Source organism: Tachyglossus aculeatus, chromosome 8, assembly GCF_015852505.1.
Source record: "Tachyglossus aculeatus isolate mTacAcu1 chromosome 8, mTacAcu1.pri, whole genome shotgun sequence".
Taxonomy (NCBI): domain Eukaryota; kingdom Metazoa; phylum Chordata; class Mammalia; order Monotremata; family Tachyglossidae; genus Tachyglossus; species Tachyglossus aculeatus.
In genome coordinates, this window is record NC_052073.1 from 5,140,098 (window position 1) to 5,159,793 (window position 19,696).

The window sequence follows — 19,696 nt, forward strand, 5'->3', positions numbered from 1 at the left end:
TGGTTCAAATAAGCCAGCATGTGGGTGGGTAGATTTTCTGAGGCCAGAATAAGTATATAAACTTTCATATAGTGCACTGAACCAACATAAAATAATTATTTTGATCACTACCAGTCTGAAATAGATTCAAGTCAGTGACCTAAAAGTAAAAGGGGCAATATACCTGTGAAGTCTTTCTCTAAAGTTTCCGAGGAAAAGAACTGATTATACAACAATAAGGTAGCGTGTTTAGGTTGGTTGTTTTTGAAAATCACAAGACAGTTGTTTGGAGTCCTGAGCCTATTTTTATTAGATTTTATTGTCAGCATTTATTTCATTGTGGGAGGAATCTGAGAACGTTCTGGCTCGGTTGCAGCGATTATTTTTATTAGTCGTGCCCGCTCTCCTCAATAATATTGCGAAGCACAAGGCTATTGGCCTCATGCCTTTACTATCCAAGAAGTGTAAATAATGGTTCAGATAAGTATGCCCCGGAGAGTCTTTAATGGACTTAATTTAGGGGAAGCCTTTTGCTTATGACCTAATTAGTTAGTATTCTCTCCTATTACTGAAACCATATTTGCGTTCTGAGAAGAATCAACATGGTGTGCAGTTTTCTGTAGAAATCATTATCCAATAGACCCCTTAGGCTGTTATTACAAGTGATTACGTAGATTTTTAAAATCATAATCTGTAACAAATTCTATTTAATGGAAATTTGTGGCTGTAGATCCATCTGAGGATGTCCAGAGTTCCAGGTAATACAAAACTGCAGGATTGCATGACCTTCCTCAAGATGTCAGTTCCTTGCCAGATTCATTTAATTGTGCATCTTAGCTTTTAAATTAAGAAAATTTCCCTCCGATGGATCCTGTATAGAAGAGTCTATACAGAGAAATGGTTATGAAACTGTAAGTCATTGGGGGTATGAAGAGAAAAGGGAAACAAGGTGCAGAAAAAACACTGCCAGAGAAAAATGTCAGCAAAAGAGCAAATGAATGTTCTTAAGAAAACTTGATTTTCTACTTTAACTACCGGGGCATGCTGTTCTTAAAATAGGTTACAGATGTATGTAGCCTTCTCTCGAATTCTGTACCTTGAATAGTGGTATAGGATCTCTCAACATTTTATGTGAACAGTTGGGGGGCTTCTTATTTGTTGCAAATTGACAGACGTCGCTGACGCTTTCCAATTTAATGCCATGTAGACCACTTCAGAGGCGGCTCAGCCATCTTCAAGCCAAAGCTCTTCCGTGAGCCATCAACCTCAAACTGCAGCTACCGATTCATCCCAACACTCCCTACATCAGCAGCCGGAACTCCAACAGGGATTCCTTCCCAAAGGCTGGGAAGTGCGACATGCTCCAAACGGCAGGCCTTTCTTTATTGATCACAACACCAAAACTACCACCTGGGTAATTTTAATTCTTTTCATCGGTCAGGTGTCTGTTTTCTCACAGGTTTATTTTTAAGCCAGTTTTCTTAAATGCCAAATAGCGCATATATTTCAAAAGTCTACTTCTCAGGTTAAAAAATGATGGCACTTGTTAAGAGCTTACTAAGTGCCAAGCACTGTTCTAAGCACTGGGGTAGATAATAATAATAATAATAATAATGGTATTTGTTAAGCGCTTACTTTGTGCAAAGCACTGTTCTAAGCACTTGGGGGATACAAGGTAATCAGGTTGTCCCAAGTGGGGCTCACAGTCTTAAATCCCCATTTTACAGATGAGGGGACTGAGGCCCAGAGAAGTTAAGTGACTTACCCAAGGTCACACAGCTGACAATTGGCGGAGCTGGGATTCGAACCCATGACCAAGCCTGGGCTCTTTCCACTGAGCCACGCTGCTTCCCTGGAACACTGGAGTTGAATTAGCCAGCTGGGCACCTTTGGTGCTGGGGTTTAATGGAATACCAAATGTCCTTTCCCTCCTGTGAATAGTGAGCCTCTGAATGAGTAGACTCCGTGAGCCTGATTCTCATAATTCTTATGATTTGTAGTAAGAATAGTATTTGGTGTATGTACTGTGTTCCAAGCACTATGGTAATTATAGTATATACAGAAGGGAATAGTCTTTGGTCACAGGTCAAGGCCCAGTAATAATGATGATGATGGCATTTGTTAAGCACTTAGAAGTTAATCAAGTTGAACACAGTCCCTGTCCCACATCGGGCTCGCATTCTTAATCCCCATTTTTTACAGAGGAGGTAACTGAAGCACAGAGGTGTTAAGTGACTTGCCCAAGGTCACCCTGCAGAGAAGTGGTGGAGCCAGGGTTAGAACCCCTGACCTTTTAGAACCCCAGCCCCTTTTAGACTGTGAGCCCACTGTTGGGTAGGGACTGTCTCTAGATGTTTCCAACTTGTACTTCCCAAGTGCTTAGTGCAGTGCTCTGCACACAGTAAGCGCTCAGTAAATATGATTGATTGATTGATTGATTTTGACTCCTAGTCCCGGACTCTTTCCACTATGCAATGCTGTGTGACTTGAGCCTGTTCCCCAGCTCCATCACTTATTGGGCAAGTCACTTCTCTGTGCCTATTTCCTCGTTTGTAAAGTGGGGATTCAATACCTGTTCTCCCACCGACTTAAACTATGAGCCCCATCATCATCATCAATCTTATTTATTGAGCGCTTACTATGTGCAGAGCACTGTACTAAGCGCTTGGGAAGTACAAATTGGCAACATATAGAGACAGTCCCTACCCAACAGTGGGCTCCCAGTCTAAAAGGGGGAGACAGAGAACAAAACCAAACATACTAACAAAATAAAATAAATAGAATAGATATGTACAAGTAAAATAAATAAATAAATAAATAGAGTAATAAATATGTACAAACATATATACATATATACAGGTGCTGTGGGGAAGGGAAGGAGGTAAGATGGGGGATGGAGAGGGGGACGAGGGGGAGAGGAAGGAAGGGGCTCAGTCTGGGAAGGCCCCATGGGGGACAGAGACTGTCTGACCTAATTACCTTGCATCTACTCCAGCGCTTAGAACAGTGCTTGACACATAGTAAGTGCTTAACAAATACCATTAAAAGAAAATAAGCAAATGCATAGCCTGAAGATTTCGCAAGTTAACCCCCCCAAATCATAATAGCCAATGATCTCCTCTAGATGTGTGCAGAGCAGAGAAGCAGCGTGGCTCAGTGGAAAGAGCCCGGGCTTTGAAGTCAGAGGTCATTAGTTCAAATCCCGGCTCTGCCAGTTGTCAGCTGTGTGACTTTGGGCAAGTCACTTAACTTCTCTGGGTCCTCATCTGTAAAATGGGGATTAGGACTGTGAGCCCCCCGTGGGACAACCTGATCACCTTGTAACCTCCCCCGCGCTTAGAACAGTGCTTTGCACATAGTAAGCGCTTAATAAATGCTATCATTATTATTATTAATTACTAAGCTCTTCGGAGAGGTCAATATAACAATAAGCAGACACGTTTTCTACCCACAGTGAGCTTACAGCCTAGAGGACTGTGTAAATGTTGAGAATGTGTAAATTGAGGGACAGTCAGTGAAGAAAATGGCAGCGCACAGTAGACCGACATTATGTAATGATGTATCACAACTATTTGCAGAAGCAGTTACTATATTTCAAACATTTTAGCAATGAAAATGACATACCAGCCTGAATTATTGGGAATTGGGAATTAGTGAAGTTCAAATGAGGAGTTGCGTAGGTTCAAGACCCAGGAGAAATGGCTGGCTTGTATTTTTGACTCATCCTCAGAAGACTCCCCTTCCTCCCAGACATTTACTTGTAGAAGAAAATTCTTTTAGGTAGTGTAGACATTCCCTGAGAAGGACAGCCAAAGCCTCCAGATAGCATGTGAGTTGTATGTGGCAATAAAACATCTCTTTCTAAAGAATTTGGTGTTCTCCACTCTTGTAGAAGTGCAGACATGAAAGGAGGGACTCTTATGTAGCACTAAGCATGGTTCTCATTGTGTTTAAGTATGTTCTTTTGTTTTATTTTGCTAATGGACGACTACAAATAAAAGGAAGATCCAAGATTGAAAATTCCAGCTCACCTGAGAAGAAAGACATCGACTGATCCTATTGATTTAGGACCTCTACCTGTAAGTTTCTGTGGGAGTTGTAGATTTAACCTAGTGTAGACAACATTTTAGGTTTTTGGAGGCAGCACGGTAATAGCTTGCAGGTGTGTTTTAATCAACCTCCAATTTGATTCCTACTTCCTGATCTAAAAGTGCAACTTCTCAACTCAGATGAATGAAGTAAACATTTAAATTCATCTTTTCCCCCTAGAGCCCAAACTGTTAATGAAATTACTCTCTGTTTTACAGCCAGGATGGGAAGAAAGGACTCACACAGATGGAAGACTCTTCTACATAAATCACAGTACGTGCAGTGTGACCTTCAATTACTTACTAGATATCTTGTAATATTGAATTTGTGCAAGTGAAGTGTGCCCCTTCCTTCCTCTTCTCCTCGTCCCCCTCTCCATCCCCCCATCTTACCTCCTTCCCTTCCCCACAGCACCTGTATATATGTATATATGTTTGTACATATTTATTACTCTATTTATTTTGCTTGTACATATCCATTCTATTTATTTTATTTTGTTAGTATGTTTGGTTTTGTTCTGTGTCTCCCCCTTTTAGACTGTGAGCCCACTGTTGGGTAGGGACTGTCTCTATATATTGCCAACTTGTACTTCCCAAGCGCTTAGTACAGTGCTCTGCACACAGTAAGTGCTCAATAAATACGATTGATGATGTTGATGATGATGAAAGAGCATACATTTTTTTCCCCCAGATATCAAGAGAACACAATGGGAAGATCCTCGATTGCAAAACGTAGCAATAACGGGACCGGTGAGTTGCTCTTTATACCAGTTAATAACTGTAGTATGTATTAAGCATTTACTCTGGGCAAATGACTGTCCCTCCACACTGTAAGCTCTTTGTGATCAGGGAACGTGTCTGCTAATTCTGTGATAGTGTACTCTCCCAAGGGCTTAGCGCAGTACTCTGCACATAGTAAGCGCTCAATAAATACCTGTGATCGACTGAAGCACAGTTCTGAGTGCCGGAGAAACTGCAAAATAATCAGGTCAGACACAGTTTCTGTCCCACTCAGGGCTCACAAATCTAAGTAGGAAGAAAAACAGGTATTGAATTATGTTTTGACAAATAGAAACGTTAGCACTGTGTAGCTGTAAATTGAGTTAGATTTTTCCAATTGGATTTTCCTCCTTTTAATTCTTAATGCCTAGAGAAGCAGCGTGGCTCAGTGGAAAGAGCATGGGCTTTGGAGTCAGAGGTCAGGGGTTCAAATCCCGGCTCCGCCAATTGTCAGCTGTGTGGCTTTGGGCAAGTCACTTAACTTCTCTGTGCCTCAGTTACCTCATCTGGAAAATGGGGATTAATCAATCAATCAATCAATCGTATTTATTGAGCGCTTACTGTGTGCAGAGTACTGTACTAAGCGCTTGGGGAAGTACAAGTTGGCAACATATAGAGACAGTCCCTACCCAACAGTGGGCTCACAGTCTAAAAGGGGGAGACAGAGAACAAAACCAAACATACTAACAAAATAAAATAAATAGAATAGATATGTACAAGTAAAATAAATAAATAACTAGAGTAATAAATATGTACAAACATATGTACATATAAACAGGTGCAGTGGGGAAGGGAAGGAGGTAAGATGGGGGGGATGGAGAGGGGGACGAGGGGGAGGATCCAATTAATCTTAATTGGATTAAGACTGTGAGCCCCCCATGGGACAACCTGATCACCTTGTAACCTCCCCAGCGCTTAGAACAGTGCTTTGCACATAGTAAGTGCTTAATAAAATGCCATCATCCGTCCCCAAAACTATCATTTTCTAATAATTTTGAATAATAGTATGTAAGTACATATGTACCAAACACGGTACTAAGTACCAAGGTAGATGCAAGGTAATCAGGTTGAGCACAGCCCTTTTCTACATGGGGCTCACAGTCTAAGGTGGAGGGAGAACCGGTATTTAATCCCCATTTTACAGATGAGGAGACTGAGGCACAGAGAAATTAATCGACTTGCCCACTTCCATTAGGCAAGTGGTAAAGGCAGGATTAGAACCCAGATCCTCTGACTCCCAAGCCGATACTCTTTTCCTCTGGTCATGCTACTTAATAACCGTAATAATCATCATCATCATCAATCGTATTTATTGAGCGCTTACTGTGTGCAGAGCACTGTACTAAGCGCTTGGGAAGTACAAATTGGCAACATAAGCACTTACTATATGTCAAGCACTGTAAGAATCGTTGGGGTAGATACAAATTAGGTAGGTTGGACACAGTCCGTCCCACATAGGGCTCACGTTCTATATAGGTGGGAGATCAGATTTTGAATCCCCATTTAACAGATGAGGAAACTGAGGCACAAAGAAGTGAAATGGCTTGCCCAAGGTCAAACGGTGGCTGGGCCGGGGTTAGAACCCAGGGCCGCTGACCCCCAGGCTCAAGCCCTTTCCACCAGACTATGCTTTGTTGCATATTTTCCAGTTTAGTTTTTACTCATTTCAAATGTGTACATTCAGGAGTTATAGTAAAAGAATGCATTTCGCTCAGAATTCCAAGTAAATTGCATTTTAAGAATTGTTCCTCTGTTAGGGAAGAAGCTTTGGACATCTGTTTAGAAACGGAAAACTTCATGTCTAAGATTCCTTCCAGTTGGAAGACATTTCCTAGATTTCAGGAAGCAATAAGAATCACTGAATACCTTCTTGTCTCTTAATCAGGAAAATTAGATTTTTTTAAATGTTGGTGTCTTTTTTTGTATTCCTAAGCTAAACTTTTCTTTCCAAATATTCTCTTTGTTGTCTTGGGTTTATGTACAATGGAATTCTTGCCTCGTAATTGGAAAAAAAAACCCTCAGTTCATAATATTACTAAATCTGTTTAATTCCCAAACTTTTTTAAACCAAGGCTGTGCCGTACTCCAGGGATTATAAACGAAAATATGAATTCTTCAGAAAGAAGATGAAAAAGCAGGTTGGTAATTCATGCAAAAAAATATAGTCAATGATAAAAAATACTGTGACACTCCTACTGATTATATTAAAGGACTAGTAATCATGAATAATGCATAGGGAAAAAAATGGAAATGAATAATGTCAGTACAGAGTATTTTTGCAGCATGGCTTAAAAGCACGAGAGAAGCAGAGTGGCTCAGTGGAAAGAGCCCGGGCTTTGGAGTCAGAGGTCATGGGTTCAAATCCCGACTGCCAATTGTCAGCTGTGTGACTTTGGGCAAGTCACTTCACTTTTCTGTGCCTCAGTTCCCTCATCTGTAAAATGGGGATGAAGACTGAGCCCCCTGTGGGACAACCTGATCACCTTGTAACCTCCCCAGCGCTTAGAACAGTGCTCTGCACATAGTAAGCACTTAATTAATGCCATTATTATTATTATTATTATTATTTTTATTTATTTTATTTTGTTAGTATGTTTGGTTTTGTTCTCTGTCTCCCCCTTTTAGACTGTGAGCCCACTGTTGGGTAGGGACTGTCTCTATATGTTGCCAATTTGTACTTCCCAAGCGCTTAGTACAGTGCTCTGCACATAGTAAGCGCTCAATAAATACGATTGATGATGATGATGATTATTAAGCAGTAGAGATCTGCAATTATTTTATAATTATAGTAATTTTTAAGCACTTACTGTGTGCCAGGCACTGTACTGAGCACTGGGGTCGATACAAGCAAATTGGTTGGGACACAGTCCTGGTCCCCTGTGGGGCTCACAAGTCTCAATCCCCATTTTACAGATGAGGTAACCAAGGCCCAGAGAAGTGGAGTGACTTGCCCAAGGTCACACAGCTGACGAGTGGTCCGTGCTCTATCCACTGCGCCTTGCCGCTTCTCTATTTGAAGACACTCATGTTGAAAAAATAGACAGTGGAGTTGTCTTTTGGAAATAATTCCAAAGATAAAGCGCTCTGATTCTATATTTACTAGGCAAGTCGGTATTAGCCGTCATAGGGGACTCAAAGAAAGGATAAATCAGGGGACTGTCCATGATGGTGGGCGGGCCCAGTGACTAGGCCAAGGCATCTTTGGCATCTGGGGCCTGACTTATTTCCTTTCCCCAGTCTTTATATTCCCCACCTTCTGTGGCCCGACTGGTCCCATGGAAGAGGAGATACAGCGTGGCCCAGTGGAAAGAGCGTGGGCTTTGGAGTCAGAGGTCATGGGTTCAAATCCCAGCTCTGCCAGTTGTCAGCTGTGTGACTCTGGGCAAGTCACTTCACTTCTCCGTGCCTCAGTTCCCTCATCTGTAAAATGGGGATTAAGCCTGTGAGCCCCATCCATCATCAGTTGTATTTATTGAGGGCTTACAGTGTGCAGAGCACTGTACTAAGCGCTTGGGAGAGTACAGTATAACAGAGTTGGTAGACGCGTTCCCTGCCCACAATGAAGCAGCATGGCCTAGTGAACAGAGCATGGGCCTGGGAATCCGAAGGATCTGGGTTCTAATTCCGGCTCCGCCACCTGTCTGCTGTGTGACCTTGGGCAACTTGCTTCACTCACTTCAATCAATCAATCAATCAATCGTATTTATTGAGCGCTTACTATGTGCAGAGCACTGTACTAAGCGCTTGGGAAGTACAAATTGGCAACACATAGAGACAGTCCCTACCCAACAGTGGGCTCACAGTCTAAAAGGGGGAGACAGAGAACAAAACCAAACATACCAACAAAATAAAATAAATAGGATAGAAATGTACAAGCAAAATAAATAAATAAATAAATAAATAGAGTAATAAATATGTACAACCATATATACATATATATATATGTACTTCACTTCTCTGGGCCTCAGTTCCCTCACCTGTAAAACGGGAATTAAGACTGTGAGCTCTATATGGGACAGGGACTGTGTCCAACCTGATTAACGTGTATCTACCCCAGCGCTTAGAGCAGTGCTTGACACATAGTAAGCGTTTAACAAATACCGTTGTTATTAATGAGCTTGCAGTTTAGAGGAGCTTACATTCTAGAGGAGAAAAAACCCAAAAATATTGAGAGACTGCCTGCAGGAAACACATCATCCCCAGGTCTCCTGGCTCCTACTATTCTATCCCCTGAACTATGATGCCCCTATTCCTGGGCCATAAACAGAGCCAAGATAGCCCCACGTGGGACAACCTGATCACCTTGTAAGCTCCCCAGCGCTTAGAACAGTGCTTTGCACATAGTAAGCACTTAATAAATACCATCATATTATTATTATTACTAATTGAAAAAAGTGACTTAGGCCCTTGCGACCGGAAAACTCTCTACTTCTTCATGTGAGCACCTCTCTTCTTGTGGGTGCCCTCTTCTCTCCTTCTTATAAACACTCCCACACCTCCCTTCCTCACAAAAAATGTCCACCCTGTTCAGCTGGTGACAGGTGGCAGCCAGCGGTGGGAGATATTGAGGGTCGAAGCCCCCACCCCCCTCTATTCTTCTTCCCTACAGATGTGGGAGAAGGGTACCTTTTGATTGCCCCCAAAGTATCTGTTCTTGACTCCGTACCATCCCATTCCTAGTTTACCCAAACACTCCTCTGACCGAATAATAATAATGATGATGACCTTTATTAAGCGCTTACTATGTGCCAAGCACTGTTCTGAGCGCGGGGGAGGTTACAAGGTGATCAGGTTGTCCCATGGGGGACTCACAGTCTTAATCCCCATTTTACAGATGAGGGAACTGAGGCACAGAGAAGTTAAGTGACTTGCCCAGAGTCACACAGCTGACAAGAGGCGGAGCTGGGATTGGAACCCATGACCTCTGACTCCAAAGCCCGGGCTCTTTCCACTGAGCCACGCTGCTTCTCTTCCTAAACCGAATGGGGTTTAGGAAGTCTGAGAAACTCACTCAGTCAATCATTTGTATTTTTTTAAGAGCTTACTGTATGCACAGCACTGTACTAAGCACTTGGGAGAGTACAACACAACAATATCACAGGCACATTCCCTCTCCACAGGGAGCTTACAGTCTAGAGGGTTTAATCCGCTAATCATTATGCAGTCTTTTGTAAATAAGAAACAATTTGGTGTATCTTCACTGAATCTTTATGGGTAAATATATTAACCATTTATATTTTCCCATGTAAGGAGCCTTTAGCCTGCGGTCAAGTATTCTGTCGATTGTTGAACATTTTTTGCTGCAAAATATTATCATTAATTCTTTTGAGAGTTAACCACATTACTCCAAATGCTCCATCCTAAAATAATTCCTCCCTGGCTGGGGCAGGGAAAGAGTAAAGGAATGTTTTGGATAAGTTTCAGAGCACAGAGAACTTTAAACCGATCCAGAAAATCAGAGCAGGGGTATGTATTCCTTTAGCGTAACTCTGGAATTTCTAAAGAGTGAGGCTGTATCCCATCGCGGAGGGGAGAACTGATCAGACACTGAGGATTGAGGAGGGTGAGCTGTTAGAGTTAGGATTCATGAAAGTACATGGCCAGTAATCCCCCGCCAGAGCCAAAAATAGGGTGGGCAAACATACAGCAATCCTCCCACAGGCCCTCCCACTTTACCCTAGTCCCAGTTGGTGATACTTTCTCTAGCTGGCCATTTTATAGTTTTCTCTTCGTCACAATATTGTTGTTTTTTAGTGCTTTCCCCTAATGTAGGTAGGCTGGAGAGCATCATAGTGAAGCAGCGTGGCACAGTGGAAAGAGCCCGGGCTTTGGAGTCAGAGGTCATGGGTTCAAATCCCGGCTCCGCCACTTGTCAGCTGGGTGACTTTGGGCAAGTCACTTCCCTTCTCTGGGCCTCAGTGACCTCATCTGTAAAATGGGGATTAAGACCGTGAGCCCCTGTGGGACAACCTGATCACCTTGTAACCTCCCCAGCACTTGGAACAGTGTTTTAAGCGCTTAGTACAGTGCTCCGCACATAGTAAGCGCTCAATAAATACGATTGATGATAGTTGTTTCCTTTACCCCACATCTAACATTTGGACACTGTTAAATTTAAAAAAAGAAAAAACCTGGTATATTAATCCCATTTTGCCCCCTGGTGTTCAAGATCCTTAAATGCAATTCTTCTCCCTGGCATTTTATTTCTTGCAGATTTCATGCCTGTTAAATAATAATAATGATGATGGTATTTGTTAAGCGCTTACTGTGTGCCAAGCCCTGTTCTAAGCACTGGGGTAGATACAAGGTCATCAGGTCGTCCCACGTGGGGCTCACAGTCTTCATCCCCATTGTACAGATGAAGTTAACTGTGAGCCCGCTGTTGGGTAGGGACCGTCTCTATATGTTGCCAATTTGTACTTCATTCATTCATTCAGTCGTATTTATTGAGCGCTTACTGTGTGCAGAGCACTGTACTAAGCGCTTGGGAAGTACAAGTTGGCAACATAGAGAGACGGTCCCTACCCAACAGCGGGCTCACAGTCTAGAAGGGGGAGACAGACAACAAAACATATTAACAAAATAAAATAAATAGAATAAATATGTACAAATAAAATAGAGTAGTAAATACGGACAAATAGATATACATATATACAGGTGCTGGGGGAGGGGAAGGAGGTAAGGCGGGGGGATGGGGAGGGGAGAAGGGGGAGAGGAAGGAGGGGGCTCAGTCTGGGAAGGCCTCCTTGTACTTCCCAAGCAAGCGCTTAGTACAGTGCTCTGCACACAGTAAGCACTCAATAAATACGATTGAGTGAATAAATGAAAAAATAACTGAGGCACAGAGAAGTTAAGTGGCTTGCCCAAAGTCACGCAGCAGACAAGTGGCGGAGGCTGGATTAGAACCCACGTCCTCTGACTCCCAAGCCCGGGTTCTTGCCACTAAGCCACGCCGCTTCTCTAATATTCCATTACACAAGTGATAAGGATACTTGGATTGGATCTCTCTGAAATATTCTCTACTGTTTATTTTGCATTTAAAGAGGAAAACTGACCTTTCTCATTTAGGCGATTGAATTAATTATGAGTAGGTTTTTAGAAAATTGCAGAAAGCCATTTTCACATGGATAAAACTGTTAGTAGGACCAGTGGCATATTCATAAAATTTCAGAGCTCTCATTCATTCATTCATTCATTCATTCAGTCGTATTTATTGAGCGCTTACTGTGTGCATAGCACTGGACTAAGCGTAACAGGTATGTATGTGGTGAGGCAGGGGGAGAGAGAACACTTGTGTACATGCCTGTAATTTATTTATATTAATGTTTGTCTCCCCCGCCCAGACAGTAACCTCTTTGTGGGCAGGGAATGTGTCTGTTTATTGTTGTACTCTCCCAAGCACTTAATACAGTGCTCTGCACATAATAAGCACCCAATAAATACGATTGACTGACAGGGAGGGAGAGATGCAGAAGAGTGAAAGAGGGATTGTTTTTCAGTATTATGGTATTAAGTGCTTGCACTGTGCTGAGTCCTAGGATAAATACAAGACAATCAGATCAGATATAGTCCCTATCCCACATAGGGATCACAGTCTAAGATGTGTGGAGAGCAAGTTTCTTATCCCCATTTTACAGGAGAAGGAAATGAATCTGAGAGAGTGACATGCCTAAGCTGTCACAGCAAGATAGAGGACTAGGGTTCATTCACTCATTCAGTCGTATTTATTGAGCGCTTACCGTGTGCAGAGCACTACTTCAGGCCTGAAGTCAGGGACTGGAGCGGACTTTGAGCCCGTTGTTGGGTAGGGATTGTCTGTGTTGCCGAATTGTACTTTCTAAGCGCTTAGTACAGCGCTCTGCACACAGTAAGCACTCAATAAATGCGATTGAATGAATGAACTAGACTAGGTGACCCTCTGCAACCCACCTCTTGGTTTAAAATGGGCTCCATGAGGAGTCCCATGAAATCGGACAGCAGCCCAACTCCGCATAAGTCATACAAAGCCCTAATGTTAATCGAACCAACTCTCCACATGAAAAAAGGTAGAGCCACGTGAGCTATAGCAAATGGAGTCCCCTCCGCTGAAGCTAGCCTAGCGACTTCACCCACTTTAGCTTTTTGGACAATAGGCACATGGATGGAAAATCAACATTTGTCTACAGTTTACTTTTAGTTGATCTTAAGACAATTGGCGTTCCCCACCCTAAGGTGGACAGAGCTGGAATGTCTAGCCCGCTCTGACAAACCAGATTGGATTTTCCTTTAATTTTCTTCTGTAAACCCCAGAAATAAACACACGCGGAGTGTTCCATGAGTCAGGGAAAGAGGGGAGGAAAACAGGAAATTGCCAAAGAGAATTTTTACCATATGCTTCCTTTGTCCAGCAACCACAGGGAAGTACATGGTTACCCTTAGCTGCGGTAGGCTTTGGTAGTTAGCCGTAATCCATGAGATGATGTTTCACTGTCAATAAAACAGACAAATGGTAAAAATTTACAAGACTCACTTATCTCTTGCACCCTCAAATCCTAACGGTTCGTGACACAGACCGTTGACACGTTTCAGTGATGACGAACTCTTGTTCATAAATGCCTCTGAATTGGTTTCAGTGTACTATCATATTTGATTTTAGGTTCAACAGAAGTTATGGACTGTTATCTTTTGTCTCTCAGAGTGATATTCCCAACAGATTCGAAATGAAACTGCGGCGCACAGCAATTCTTGAGGATTCTTATAGAAGAATTATAGCCGTCAAAAGAGCAGACTTCCTCAAAGCGAGACTGTGGATTGAATTTGACGGTGAAAAAGGATTAGATTATGGAGGAGTGGCAAGAGAATGGTTCTTCCTAATATCCAAGGAAATGTTTAACCCTTATTATGGGTTGTTTGAGTATTCCGCCACGTAAGTATTGTTACTGTGAAATAATACAGGGAAACACACCCTGTCAGAAAATATTGTATATTTAATAATCTCCAAACTAGTATTATTTTGACACAGTCCGAGGGGTATAATGTAGGGGTTCCAGCCATAAATTTCTGTGACTCCAGAATTTTTAAAGCCTTTATCCATTTGTAGTGATCTGGTTTGTCAATTTTACCCAGATATGCTAATGACTGTTTAAACAGAGCATTTAAACCTTGTTTTCTCTCCAGGGATAATTACACCTTACAGATTAATCCAAATTCTGGATTGTGCAATGAAGATCACCTCTCTTATTTCAAGTTTATAGGCCGGGTAGCTGGAATGGCAGTTTATCACGGCAAACTGTTAGATGGTGAGTATTCAATGTAGTGAAAGAAACATAGTAAAGTGAATAAGCTCAAAGTGATTCCACTGTATGTCAGTAACTTACTTTAAATATCTTCTGATTTCAAAGGATTTTTCATTCGTCCGTTTTACAAGATGATGCTCCACAAACCAATAACGCTTCACGATATGGAATCTGTGGTATGTCGATTTCAATTGTCAATTTGAGTTTTTAATCAGAAACTGGATTTTACAAATAGAGTGAATGAAAAGTGTGGGCTTCTGAAGGAGGCATACGTTCATTTTTGAGGTTGTGTGAAGCAGAGATACAGTGAACCTAAAGTTATCTCCCTATTCTCTAGCTTCCAACCACTTTGCTCCTCCCAAGCCCATGTATTTGAGTTTTCACAACCTTCCACCTAGAGGAGAATCAAGCTCAATGGGAACAGGTGTCCATTTTTGTTCTGGCAGAAAACTGCATTCTCATGGGGTGTTTGTAATCTGACTTTGTTTTCGAAACTACCTCAGATTTCCACACTCCAGAGACAGCCCAATTTGAGTTGTGTTTTTGGTGAAGAAACACTTGCTTTTGAGAGAGAAGGGAAAATGGTCAGAATTCTACTTCTCTCTTGAGGGTTCTTCTCCTGAAGGGTACTTTTCCAAAGCACCTAGGGTACATAACTGGGTAAGAGTTACAGTCCACATCCATTCCCCCTCCCCTGACCCCATCAATAATAATAATAATGTTGATAAGTATCATACTTGTTACACCGAGCACTGTTCTAAGCACTGGGATAGATTTAAGTTAATCAGGTTGGACACAGTTCCTGTCGTCCCATGTGGGGCTCACATTCTTCAACCCCATTTTACAGATGAGGTAACTGAGGCCCAGAGAAGTCAAGTGACTCGCCCAAGGTCACACAGCAGACATGTGGCAGAGCCAGAATTAGCACCCATGACCTTCCGACTCCCACACCCGCGGTCTGTCCACTAAGCCACTCTACTTCCATAGACATTCACATACTCTGCTCTGTTGAGCAGTGCTGGAGACATTGTATTTCTTATCTAGACACCCACTTCCCGCCCCGCAACCAGAAAAGAAGTCACAACAAAATCTTCCCCTCTCCGTTCCTTTTAGGTCAGACGGCAGGAATAGGGTTTTTCTGAGAGGCTCTCTGAAAGGGACTTTTGAAGTGCAGGAGTTCCTCAGCCCAGAAGCAGTTTAGAGTTTCACTGACCCGATTTTCCAGAAAAGCTGTTGGACCAGAACTCCAGGCACTGCAGTGTGCCCAAGGATGTGGCTGGCAACTGTTATTGAAATAACTCTAATCATCATGTTTGTATGGCCCCAAAGCATCTGGAACCCAGCTCCCTCTTTTATTGGCTTCACTTTACACTGCCCTTTCTCAGATCACAGCCCCTGTGTAAAACGAGGGAGAGCAGTACTTGGCTTGCCAAGGAGAAATTTTGATTTCTGTCCCAGACCAATATGCATTTGGGGGATTGGGAAGGAGTGAGGGAAAGAGGTCCCCTGTTTGGAGAGCCAGTTGACAAATTATGGAAAATATTCTCTTAATTTTCTGACTTTTGAGAAGGGCCCGTGTATTTAATAATCCTAGTCTGCATCCAGATGCATGCTCACCCCTAAGACTAAGCCAGAGTGGCTCATCTGCAGGCATGCTGGCTCCTCATGGCCTATGATGCGAGGATTTTGTTGGCCTGTGGGAGTTTCTAAATTGCTATTGCCTGGCTTTCCATGCAAGACAGAACTCTGTACCAGGCCAATATGCATTTGGAGGATTGGGAAGGAGTGAGGGAAAGAGGTCCCCTATTTGGAGAGCCAGTTGACAAATTATGGAAAATATTCTCCTAATTTTCTGACTTTTGAGAAGGGCCCGTGTATTTAATAATCCTAGTCTGCATCCAGATGCATGCTCGCCCCTAAGACTAAGCCAGAGTGGCTCATCTGCAGGCATGCTGGCTCCTCATGGCCTACGATGCGAGGATTTTGTTGGCCTGTGAGAGTTTCTAAACTGCTATTGCCTGGCTTTCCATGCAAGACAGAACTCTCTACCAGGCCAATATGCATTTGGGGGATTGGGAAGGAGTGAGGGAAAGAGGTCCCCTGTTTGGAGAGCCAGTTGACAAATTATGGAAAATATTCTCTTAATTTTCTGACTTTTGAGAAGGGCCCGTGTATTTAATAATCCTAGTCTGCATCCAGATGCATGCTCACCCCTAAGACTAAGCCAGAGTGGCTCATCTGCAGGCATGCTGGCTCCTCATGGCCTACGATGCGAGGATTTTGTTGGCCTGTGAGAGTTTCTAAACTGCTGTTGCCTGGCTTTCCATGCAAGACAGAACTCTCTACCTGAGGAAGCTTGGAGAAAGAGCCAGTATATGGAAAATATCTGTCCATGATCCCCAGCAAAATTGCGTGCCTTGTCTCTGATCAGTGAGGTCCTGTTTTCCCAGGGAAACCAAAAACACCTGCTAATGTTTTTTCAAAGGTGGGTAGAACCCTCTGAGGACCCAGGGAGAGTGCAGGACACCTCTGCTTTTCGTCATTCATTCAATTCATTCAGTCATATTTATTGAGCGCTTACCGTGTCCAAGGCACTGTACTAAGTGCTTGGGAGAGTACAATAGAACAGAAGCATCATGGCCTAATGGAAAGAGCACGGGCCTGGGCCTCAGTTACCTCATCTGCAAAATAGGGATTAAGACTGTGAGCTCCACGTGGGACAGGGACTGTATCCCACTCAATTATTATGTATTTACCCCGGTGCTTAGAACAGTGCCTGGCACATAGTAGCACTTAACAGATAGTCCCCCTTCTAGACTGTGAGCCCGTTGTTGGGTAGGGACCGTCTCTATATGTTGCCAACTTGGACTTCCCAAGCGCTTAGTACAGTGCTCTGCACACAGTAAGCGCTCAATAAATACGATTGAATGAATGAATACCATCATTATTGTTATTATAATGGATAATAATAAACAGACATATTCCCTGCCTACTTTCCTTCCTCAGTGTGCCTCACCAATCAATTAGTAGGATTTATTGCGCACCTTCTGTGTTCTTGGGAGAGTGCAATAAAATTAGTGGATATGATCCCTGCCTTCAGGAAGCATACAGTCTAGTAGAGGAAATTGGCACTAAAATAAATTATAGGTAGGAAAAAAGAAGTTTGGAAGAAAAGTTAAGAGGTTATGCTTTTTCTCTGTTCCCCGAGGGGTCCCATTTTCTTGTGGACATGGAGAAAAACTGGCTTTCCACATCATAATAATAATAATAATTGCGGCATTTTTTAAAATGGTATCTTAGTGCTTACCATGTGCTGGGCACTGTACTAAGCACTGGGGTAGATAGCAGATGATGATGATGGCATTTGTTAAGTGCTTACTATGTGCAAAGCACTGTTGTAGGCACTGGGGAGGATAATAATAATAATAATGATGGCATTTGTTAAGCGCTTCCTATGTGCAAAGCACTGTTCTAAGCACACTGGGGGGATACAAGGTGATCAGGTTGTCCCATGTGGGGCTCACAGTTTTAATCTCCATTTTACAGATGAGGGAACTGAGGCCCAGAGAAGTTGAGTGACTCGCCCAAAGTCACACAGCTGACAAGTGGTGGAGCCGGGATTAGAACCCTTGACCTCTGGCTCCCAAGCCCGTGCTCTTTCCACTGAGCCACGATTGTCCCACGTGGGGCTCACAGTCTTCATCCCCATTTTCCAGATGAGGGAACTGAGGCCCAGAGAAGTGAAGCCCAAAGTCACTTGCGGAGTCAGGATTCGAACCCATGACCTCTGACTCCCAAGCCAGATAATCAGGTTGGACGCAGTCATTCTCCCACATAGGGCTCACAGTCATAATCTCCATTTCACAGATGAGAAAACTGAGACAGAGAAAAGTAAAGTGACTTGCCGAAGGTTAGACTTGCTGAGATCAGAACCCATGTCTCCTGCCTCCCAATCTGCTACTCCGGTAACGAGACCGGGCTCCTTTCCTATAGGTGGTTACCAGGTGGCTCAGAAAGAGAGATGACTCCAGGGATTGTTTGGGATCAAGCCAGAGGCCTTTATCAGGATACTGAGTTCTCCTAAAATGTCAGGATGGTATTCCTAATGAACCCCACATCAAGGAAAACTTGGGCTCCGGTCACAGCCATGTGTTCTCTCCAGACAGTTGTGTAGTTAAAACACAAGTTGTGGAAGAATTGAGCGTACCTTCTCCACTACCCTATTTGAGCTTGCCACTTACCCTCCGTGCTCAATAGTACAATTCAACCCTCGTGGCTTTCTGTACTCGACGAACTGTACTGCCCCAGTACGGTTTAATAAATATTTAATTTACAGTTTAATAAATATTTAATAAAACAGAGATAGGTTTAACTCCAGGTCGAAAGATTATGGGACTAAAACGGGTCTGTAGACTACAGAAGCAGCATGGCGTTGGGGATAGAGCATGGTCCTGGGAGTCGGACAGTCATGGGTTCGAATCCCAGCTCCGCCACTTGTCTGCTGTGTGACCTTGGGCAAGTCACTTTACTAATGTACTGTATGTATTTATTTTACTTGTACATAGCTATTCTATTTATTTTATTTTGTTTGGTTTTGTTCTCTGTCTCCCCGTTTTAGACTGTGAGCCCACTGTTGGGTAGGGACTGTCTCTGTATGTTGCCAATTTGTACTTCCCAAGCACTTAGTACAGTGCTCTGCACACAGTAAGCGCTCAATAAATACGATTGATAATGATGATGATGATGATAATGGGGATTGAGACTGTGAGCCCCACGTGGGACAGGGACTGTGTCCAACCCAATTTGCTTGTATCTACCCCAGCGCTTAGTACAGTGGCTGGCACATAGTAAGCGCTTAACAGGTACCAAAATTGAGGCAATCAGTCGTATTTATTGAGCTCTTACTGTGTGCAGAGCACTGTACTAAGCGCTTGGGAAGTGCAAGTTGGCAACATATAGAGACAGTCCCTACCCAACAGTGGACTCACAGTCTAGAAGGGGGAGACAGAGAACAAAACCAAACATATTAACAAAATAAAATAAATAGAATAGATATGTACAAGTAAAATAAATAAATAGAGTAATAAATATGTACAAACATATATACATATATACAGGTGCTGTGGGGAAGGGAAGGAGGTAAGACGGTGGGGATGGAGAGGGAGCGAGGGGGAGAGGAAGGAGGGGGCTCAGTCTGGGAAGACCTCCTGGAGGCAGTATCCTAAATACAGAAACCCATAATAATAATAATAATGATAGCATTTTTTTAAGCACTTACTATAAGCAAAGCACTGTTCTAAGCGCTGGGGGAGATGCAGGGTGCTCAGGTTGTCCCCCGGGGGGCTCACAGTCTTAATCCCCATTTTACAGATGAGGGAACTGAGGCACAGAGAAGTTAAGTGACTTGCCCAATGTCACACAGCTGACAGGTGGTGGAGCTGGGATTTGAACCCATGACTTCTGACTCCAAAGCCTGTGCTCTTTCCACTGAGCCATGGTGCTTCTCTGGCAGCCTGACTTTGGCTGGGGGCTGTAGTAGAGAGAGCACCAGAATTCCTTGAGCAAGCATTGGAA

At 43.1% G+C, this 19,696-nt stretch overlaps 1 protein-coding gene across 6 annotated transcripts in view; it reads left to right on the plus strand.

Annotated features, from left to right (window-relative positions):
• The window catches only part of NEDD4 (NEDD4 E3 ubiquitin protein ligase), a 145,383-nt gene that overhangs the window by 113,256 nt on the left and 12,431 nt on the right, over positions 1-19,696 (plus strand). For all 6 annotated transcript variants that reach the window (XM_038750201.1, XM_038750202.1, XM_038750198.1 and 3 more), the window contains 8 exons: positions 1,187-1,393; positions 3,981-4,058; positions 4,287-4,341; positions 4,759-4,817; positions 6,920-6,985; positions 13,523-13,752; positions 14,004-14,125; positions 14,228-14,298. In XM_038750201.1, the coding sequence (XP_038606129.1) occupies positions 1,187-1,393; positions 3,981-4,058; positions 4,287-4,341; positions 4,759-4,817; positions 6,920-6,985; positions 13,523-13,752; positions 14,004-14,125; positions 14,228-14,298 (888 nt within the window). The remainder of the gene's footprint in view (positions 1-1,186; positions 1,394-3,980; positions 4,059-4,286; positions 4,342-4,758; positions 4,818-6,919; positions 6,986-13,522; positions 13,753-14,003; positions 14,126-14,227; positions 14,299-19,696) is intronic.